Source organism: Physeter macrocephalus, chromosome 7 (genome assembly GCF_002837175.3).
Source record: "Physeter macrocephalus isolate SW-GA chromosome 7, ASM283717v5, whole genome shotgun sequence".
In the NCBI taxonomy this organism is placed as follows: Eukaryota; Metazoa; Chordata; class Mammalia; order Artiodactyla; family Physeteridae; genus Physeter; species Physeter macrocephalus.
Genome location: NC_041220.1, coordinates 53,763,864 through 53,772,939, shown reverse-complemented (window position 1 = coordinate 53,772,939; position 9,076 = coordinate 53,763,864). Strand labels below are relative to the sequence as shown.

Below are 9,076 nucleotides of genomic sequence, written 5' to 3'. Positions count from 1 at the left end.
TTAACAGTGCAGACACCTGTTGCAAACTATTGATGAGGCAATGCTAGAGTAAACAGAACCACTAGATCGCTGTGGAATTGTCAGGAAAAAATTTCCTAGATGGGTGAGCATGAGTTTTAAGAAAAGGAATCAGATTTAGCAGAGTTTTTTTATGAAAAGGAATCAGATTTGGTAGAATATCCTAAGTAAGGAAAATATACCACAGGAAGGCTAAAGGGTAGAAGCAAGTATGACATGGCATGCGAGTCCACACCCAGGTGTATGTAATAGGACTGGATAATTATTAACAAAGGGTGGAGGAGGCAATTAGAGGAAAGCTGCAAACATAAACCAGTAGTTCACAACTCACAACTCAAGAGCAGTGAATGTGATCAAAACAAAGAATTTAGGTGTTTTGTTTTGTTTGCTGTCAGTAGTACGAATCATAAACGGGTGCGACTGAAGGCAGATTCTTAGTCATACTTCTGTCAGCATTCATCAGTAGTTGTCAACATGTTTATTACGTACTTTCAATACACAAATTTTTTCAAGACTATGAAAAAGATTTTCAGAAGAAAACGATAGGAAGAGCAGATTCTGCATCAATTAACAGACAAAGTTGAGAGAGGAGCAGTTTTCTATCGCCGCTTCCGTGCCAGTGTGCAGTAAACTGCAGTGAAGTCGGGAAAACTATTCTAGATAATGCCTTTAAAGTGCACAGTGTCTCCCCGTAGTAAGCACTTAACAATTTATGGTTATTATTTTGACCTTAGACCTCTCTTAACCATTGCGATTCTGCCTTCTCATTTTCAGAAGAATAAATGGGTCACAGATGGTCTGAGGATCCTACCAGCCCCGACAATTTCCTATTTCAAGGAGGCATCGAAAAAATATTTGCTGAACAAACAGACGAAGCAAACTGTCTCTCCACGGAGCCGGGCTGAGCGCCCACCAGGGAACCAGCCAGGTGGGAGGACAGGCTCGGATGCTGGACCCAGAAGCGGGTGCTCATCCAAGGCCAACAGGCGGGGCTGAGGGAGAGTCTCGATTTGCAATCTTAGCCCCACCCGCGGCCAAGTCCACACTCCCCTCGGGCCCCGCCTGCGGCCGTAATCGCTCTTCTCAGCCACCAGGACGGCGACCCGCCTCCGCCGACGCTCCGGGCCGCCCCTTCCGGTTTAGGCCCCGCCCCACCGGCCTCGCCCGTGGCCCCGCCTCTCCGCGAGATCGGCGCCCGGTCCTCTCAGCGCCCGTCGCCGGCCGGTCCACCCCCCAACGCTCTGAGGTCACCGACGGGGCCGGGCTGAGGGGGGCGGAGGGACAGAGGGAAGATGGCGGTCGAGGCCGGATATTGGCGCCGCCTCCCCCAATCCTGGAGCCGGCGCAGATGAGGCGGCTCGGCTGGGGCCAGCGGTGCGTCGGAACCGGAGCAGGGGGGGACCCTGGCAGTGGGGCCTGGCCCTGATATATGCCGGCGCCTCGGCTAGAGTGAGCGGCGGCGGCGCCTCTTTCCTCTGGCTCTTTCCCTGTCGCTGTGAGTCTGAGCGGGTGGCGGGCGGCCGAGGCGGCGGGGCCGGGATGGAGGACATTAACTCCAATGTGAACGCGGACCAGGAGGTGCGGAAGCTGCAGGAGCTGGTGAAGAAGCTGGAGAAGCAGAACGAACAGCTGAGGAGCCGCTCCGGGGCCGTGCAGGGCGCCGGCTCCCTTGGGCCTGGCAGCCCGGTTCGGGCCGGCGCGTCCACTCCCTCCTCCGGAGCGGCGTCCCCTAGGGGCTTCCCCTTGGGCCTCAGCGCCAAGTCGGGCTGCGGGGCCGGGTCGGGCCCGAGGCGGACGAGTAGCGAGGAGCTGCGGGACGCCACCTCCTTGCTGGCAGCGGGCGAGGGCGGCTTGCTGGACGAGGTGGAGCCGCTGCGGCCCGAGGAGCTGGAGCGCCTGTCAGGCTGGGAGGAGGAGGAGGAGAGCTGGTGAGCGCGGGGCTCCGGGCCGGAGCTGGGCGGGGAAGGGCCCGGGGGCGGAGAGCGTCTTCCGAGGGCCCCCTGGTAAGACACCTCGCTTTGTGTAGCGGGGTCCGCTCTCTGATTCGTGGTTTTCTTGCTTTGGCTGCGGAACGGTCAGCGAGAGTTGGGGGTTCGAGGCTTGCGAGAGGAACAGGCTTTGAGGCCAGTTCACCTCTGGGTTGGGGACCCTCTGAGCTTTGGACCCCGTTGGGGTCTGGGGGCTGGCACAGCCTAGGAAGGGCTGCTCGCCGTGGGAGGAGTCGGAGATGGCAAACTGCTTTGTAGGAAGGGATCCAGCTTTGTGTGAAATATTGGCTTTCGGATGGCGGCCTGAGCATTTTGGGTGTGATGAGGTGTCACCCGGTGCGCGGAGCAGACCAGGGTAATCTAAGTCCGAGCAGTGGTCAGTGTTTTGGACCCGTGGGAGATGGGTACATTTCTGGCGGCGATGGGGAGACCGTGTGGATCAGCACTCCCCCTTGGGTGGTAGGGTGACGCTTGCTTTGTGTGAAGAGGGCAGAGGATGGTGCTGCTTTGTGTGACGAGTCAAGGGTGGAACAAGAGCCCTGGCTCTCATTTTTTAAACAAGAATTGGGTCTGGCATTTTTCGAAGCTGTGAAGTGACAGTTATCTATATTTCATTTCCATGTCATCCTAGGGGCAGAGAAAAACAGCTGTATTTAAAAATCTAAACCGAACTGTATTGTCATAAGCTACTTCTTGATGAAATTGTGACCCACACCGTAATATCACTTCCATATATAGAAAGGACATGAGAGGAGTTCCCTCATGTTTTATTGTACTTGCATAAAGATGTCAATGGGAAATTCTTAATTTGTCTTAATTTATCCTTTTTTAAAGTTTTAATTTTTAGCTAAAGTATCTCTGCTCTTTGTTGAAACTGAAACTTCTAACTTAGTGAAGTTGAAATCCTTCATAGACTCCGATTTTGCAGGGCTGCAACCCTTACAGAGTGTACTGAGGTAGTTAAGAGCTTTGCCTGGATTCAGGTCCTGGCTCTGCTCCTTAGTAGCTGTACAGCTTTGGGCAAGTTAATCAGAGCCTCATTTTCTTCCTCTGTTTGATGGAGAAGATAATAGTTCTTACCTCTGTAGAGTTGTGAAGATTATGTGAGATAATCCATGTATGCTTTTAGCATGGGTCTGGTATATAAGCTCTGTGAGACTAGCCACTATTACTCTTAAGCCTAGTTGTTTAAAGCAAGAAATATTTAGTGAGTGCTTTCAGGATCTTGAGGGAGATTCTTAAATGTTGATCCCTGTTCATTAAGGAAGTTATAGTCTTGTTGGGAGCCAAGTTTTATGGAGGAATAAAGAAATAAGCTAGGAAATACACAGTGAATTGCTTAAAAGAGTGATAGGGACAAAAAGCACTGAGCGTGCTCAGAAATTGAGAAGAAAATAATAGTCTAGTTGGGGCAAACTTTGAGGAGAGGTGGTTTTGGAGCCTGAGGGTGGAGAAAGAGTGGGAAGGGCATTTTATGCTCTGACAACTGCTAGAGCAGAGTCAGAGATATTTGTAACTCTCAATTAGAAAGGTTTGAGTTACAGAGATGCTCTTGAATATATGATGTCAAGCCTTTATTTTATTGCCAAGTGATACCAAATATTATTAGAACTGACTGTGGTAGTGACAGTTTTCATATTAGTGTGAAATCACGTCCTTACAAAGGAATCCTAGGTATGTATACACTTTAAAAGAAGTCGGAATCATCTAAATATTCACATGCCTCTTCCAAGTGATGATGATAATGATGCTCTTAATAATAACGAAGATTAGCTGCACTCATTAGCCCATTTTAGACTATGTATTCTTAGAACACATTGACTCCCCTTGGAGAAGCTGATTAAGTCTTTTGCTGCTTTGGTTTCTGATCACAGTGTTTTTGTTCAGGTAAAGCAAGTCTTTTAAAATACTATGCCAGAAGTTTCTTTTGGCCAATTGGTTCCTGCTTACTACTTTGATCCTGGTTACATATCTTGATGTTATAGATGTCCTGTGCTTTTTCTGAAAAGATTTGTGTGAATTGAAAGTTTGAAAATCATATTTAAAGTGCTTTGGAGTATGTGTATGGAGTATAAGTTATAAGGGGTGGTGGGTGTTAGTAGCAGTGAGAGGAAGATTTAAAGAGTCAAGAGTTTTTCTTAGCAAGCTGAAAGTCTACTTTCTGTAACTTATACCCATTTCCTTCGTTTTCATCTAGAGGAATGTTTTTTCCCAAATGTATACCACAAAATGCCAGTCCTGAAGGTGTTAGTAGATATTGTGTGAAAAAAATATTTGTGGGTCTGAGATCAAATATATCTGGGATATATTTCTTTAATGCTGGGCTTTTAAAATATGCTAATATGTATTGAATATAGTAAGTCTCTAAGTGGTATGGTTTGTTTTCTAAACTTATTTGCGCTCCCAAGGAACTAGTATCTGTAGAACACACTTAGAAAACAGTATTGTACTTAACAGCAGTGGCTTTCACGGTTTGGTTTTGTTTTTTTCTCAATCTCAGCTTCATGACAAGAAATACATTTTATACCATAGCCTAGTACACACGTTTATGAATAATTGAAACAAAAGTTTCACAAAACTATACTTAGTATATGTGGTAAAGCGCTAATATTTTCTGTTCTGTTTCTTTAGAAAAAAATGCTGGTTACAGCCCACTGAGCTGATGTGGTGACCCATTAATGGCTAATTATCAGTTTGAAAAATGCTCTTATAGAACAACTCAGAAAAGTCTAGAGAAGGGAACTAACATTATTGTGTATCACAGTGTGTCAGTCTATGCCAGGCAACTTATAAACATTTTTACACTTAATTGCATTTAATTTTTATCCATTTATGAGGTAGGTATCATTTTCTAAGTAAGGACACTTCTCTCTCTAAGCATCAAATAACAGATGGTAAATGATGGAGCCAGGATTTGAATCTAGGTCTTTATGACATCATAGCTTATGCTGTTTCCACTATATTTTGCTTTCTCCAAGTCTGATTCCTTTTCCACATGAATGGCCCCTTAGGATATTTGAATACTACCATCATGACCCTGCTGACTCCTCCCCACCGCACACTCTGAGCATTCTCATCTCTTCTTCAGAGTAATACAATCCCAGTTTACTTAATCATTCCTTAGATAATGTAATTCTCTGATCTTTCAACTGTGGTCATTTTTCTCTTAATGAATTCTGGTTGCTCCTTGTCATTAAACGTGGTACCCAGAACCGTACTCAGCATTTTAGATGATATTTGACCAGACAGTGTGTGGTGGATATGTCTTGCTTGAGCTAAATGCTATTATTTTGAAACCAAATATTTCATTAACTGTTTTAATTTCTGTTATTTATGCTTAAAATGAGTGAGTAGTTTCAATTACACTCCATATATTTTATACATAGGCTGTTACACTAAGTCTTCCTAACCCTGGTTTTCTGTAATGAATTTTTTTAGCTTGAATATTAGGCTTTTATATTTCATTTTGTTAATCTTGATTTAGGCATTTAATATCTCTTCCTTCCAAATTTTTTTGTCATTTTCATATTTCATAGGCATACCTACTGGGTCTTCATTTAAGTTGTTGATAAAAATATTAAAATGACAGAATAAAGGGCTCTGAAGTATGCAGCTTGACTAGACTCCCTCCAGATTAATGAACATCATTAATCAACTCACACAATGGTTGTTCAGTAACTGTTAGTATTTCTTATTATTATCAAGCCCATATGCCATTTTGCCTGTATGGATATTATGAAAGATTTTCCCAAGTGGCTTGCTATAATTAAGCTATATGGTGCCTTACAGAGTTCTTACCTGCAATGAAGTAAACTTATCAGCATAGACATTGCAGTTAATTTGGTTTGACTTGTTCATGATGAATCTTCTGGGTTTTTCCTTTTCTAACTTTACGAACATTTTGTTTAACCTAGTTTTGAACTTTGCAGGGAATCAGTCTGGTCTGGAATTTCTAGACATTGCTGATTTTTCTCTTTAGAAATTATCATATTTTGTCTTATCCAGGCTTTTGAGCTTGCCATAATATTGATATTTCAGATCAACAGATTTCAGGTCAACAATAATTTGGTGATAAGATTTCAGTTATCTGCCATTATTTGGAAGAGTAGACTTAAACCTGTTTCAAGCTACCTTTTGGCTTACTGTGTATCACCTTGCCTCATTTGAACTACAATTTCCCTCAATTTAGCCTCCCCAAAATTCCAATTTTATAGTTCAGTACTGTCAACTACATGCACATTGTTGTGCAACAGATCCCCCAGAACCCTCCCATCCTGCATGACTGAAACTCTACACTCACAGAAGAGTAACTCCCCTTCCCCCTGCTCCTCGCAAGCACTGTTCTACTGTGTTTCTATGAGTTTAACCCCTTTAGATACCTATAAGTAGATCATGTAGAATTTGTCTTTTTGTGACTAGCTTATTTCATTTAGCATAATGTCTTAAGGTTCATCCATGTTGTAGCATATGGCATGGTTTCCCTCTTTTTGAAGGCTGAATAATATTCCATTATAGTATATAACACATTTTCTTTATCCTTTCATCTGTTGGTGGACACTTGGATTGCCTCCATTTCTTGGCTCTCGTGAATAATGCTGCTCTGAATGGGGACCTACAAATAATCTGTTCAAGTCCTTGCTTTCATTTCTTGTGGGTGTATTCCCAGAAGTGGGATTTTTGGATCAAATGGTAATTCTATGTTTAATTTTTTGAGGAGCCACCATAATGTTTTCCACAGCAGCTGCACCGTTGTACATTCCAACCAGCATTATACAAGAGTTTCAGTTTTTCCATATTCTTGCCAACACTTGCTTTGATTCATTCTGAGTTTTTATATGGTGTGAGGTAGGAGTCCAACGTCATTTATTTTGCATGTGGATATCCAGTTGTCCCTGTACCATTTGTTGAGAAGACTTTTCTGTTCCGTTAAATTGTCTCGGTACCCTTGTCAAAAATCAGTTGCTCAGAGATTGGTTCAGATGGTGGAGTAGAAGGACGTGCTCTCACTCCCTCTTGCTAGAACACCGAATCACAACTAACTGCTGAACAATCATTGACAGGAAGACACCGGAACGCACCAAAAAAAGATACCCCACATCCAAAGACAATGGAGAAGCCACAGTGAGATGGTAGGAGGGGCGCAATCACAATAAAATTAAATCCCATTACTGCTGGGTGGGTGGCTCACAAACTGGAGAACACTTATACCAAGGAAGTCAACCCACTGGAGTGAAGGTTCTGAGCCCCACGTCAGGCTTCCCAACCTGGGGGTCCGGCAACGGGAGGAGGAATTCCTAGAGAATCAGACTTTGAAGGCTAGCGGGATTTGACTGCGGGACTTCGACAGGACTGGGGGAAACAGAGACTCCACGGTTGGAGGGCATACACAAAGTAGTGTGTGCATTGGGATGCAGGGGAAGGAGCAGTGACCCCATAGGAGACTGAACCAGACCTACCTGCTAGTGTTGGAGGGTCTCCTGCAGAGGCGGGGTGTGGCTTTGTCTCACTGTGAGGACAAGGACACTGGCAGCAGAAGTCCTGGGAAGTACTCCTTGGTGTGAGTCCTCCCAGAGTCCACCATTAGCCCCACCAAAGAGCCCAGGTAGGCTCCAGTGTTGGGTCACCTCAGGCCAAACAACCAACAGGTAGGGAACCCAGCGCCACCCATCAGCAGAGAAGCGGATTAAAGTTTTACTGAGCTCTGCCCACCAGAGCAACACCCAGCCCTTCCCACCACCACTCCTTCCCATCAGGAAACAAGCCTCTTAAATAGCCTCATCCACCAGAGAGCAGACAGCAAAAGCAAGAAGCACTACAATTCTGCAGCCTGTGGAAGGAAAACCACATTCACAGAAAGATAGACAAAATGAAAAGGCAGAGGACTTTGTACCAAATGAAGGAACAAGATAAAACCCCAGAAAAATAGCTAAATAAAGTGGAGATAGGCAACCTTCCAGAAAAAGAATTCAGAATAATGGTACTGAGGATGATCCAGGACCTCGGAAAAAGAATGGAGGCAAAGATTGAGAAGAGCAAAAAATGTTTAACAAAGACCTAGAAGAATTAAAGAACAAACAAACAGAGATGAACCATACAATAACTGAAATGAAATATACACTAGAAGGAATCAATAGCAGAATAACTGAGGCAGAAGAACAGATAAGTGAAGGAGAACAGATAAGATAAGGAGAAGAGAGAAAGGACCCGAGAAAATATTTGTCAAAAACCTCCCTAACATGGGAAAGGAAATAGCCACCCAAGTCCAGGAAGTGCAGAGAGTCCCATACAGGATAAACACAAGGAGAAATGCGCCGAGACACATAGTAATCAAATTGGCAAAAATAAAAGACAAAGAAAAAATTTTGAAAGCAGCAAAGGAAAAACGACAGGTAACATACAAGGGAACTCCCATAAGGTTAACAGCTGATATCTCAGCAGAAACTCTACAAACCAGAAGGGAGTGGCATGATATACTTAAAGTGATGAAAGGGAAAAACCTACAACCAAGATTAGTCTACCCGGCAAGGATCTCATTCAGATTAGATGGAGAAATCAAAAGCTTTACAGACAAGCAAAAGCTAAGAGAATTCAGCATGAAGGAGGAAAGGTTTCCACACACTAGAAGCCCCTTAGCGGGCGGAGACTGCCGGTGGCGGAGGGGGGAGCTTCAGAGTCGTGGAGGAGAGCGCAGTAACAGGGTGCGGAGGGCAGAGCGGAGAGATTCCCGCACAGAGGATCGGTGCCGACCAGCACTCACCAGCCCGAGAGGCTTGTCTGCTCGCCCACTGGGGTGGGCGGGGGCTAGGAGCTGAGCCTAGGGCTTCAGTCGGATCCCAGGGAGAGGTCTGGAGTTGGCAGAGTGAAAACAGCCTGAAGGGGTTAGTGCACCACAGCTAGCTGGGGGACGGAGTCTGGGAGAAGTCTGGAGCTGCCGAAGAGGCAAGAGACCTTTTCTTCCCTCTTTGCTTCCTGGTGCGCGAGGAGAGGGGTTTAAGTGCGCCACTTAAAGGAGCTCCAGAAACAGGCGCGGAGCTGCCGAAGAGACAAGAGACTTTTTCTTGCCTCTTTGT

General features: G+C 45.1%; 1 protein-coding gene across 5 annotated transcripts in view; it reads left to right on the top strand.

Moving 5' to 3' along the window:
- The first annotated feature begins 1,369 nt into the window (after positions 1-1,369).
- The window catches only part of SLAIN2 (SLAIN motif family member 2), a 93,285-nt gene continuing 85,578 nt past the window's right edge, over positions 1,370-9,076 (top strand). For 3 of the 5 annotated variants that reach the window (XM_024131987.3, XM_024131985.3, XM_028491862.2), the window contains exon 1: positions 1,426-1,946. In XM_024131987.3, the coding sequence (XP_023987755.1) occupies positions 1,558-1,946 (389 nt within the window). In that variant the 5' untranslated portion in view covers positions 1,426-1,557. Of the gene's footprint in view, positions 1,947-9,076 lie in introns of all 5 variants that reach the window. The other 2 variants (XM_024131986.1, XM_055085989.1) reach the window with 2 other exon arrangements.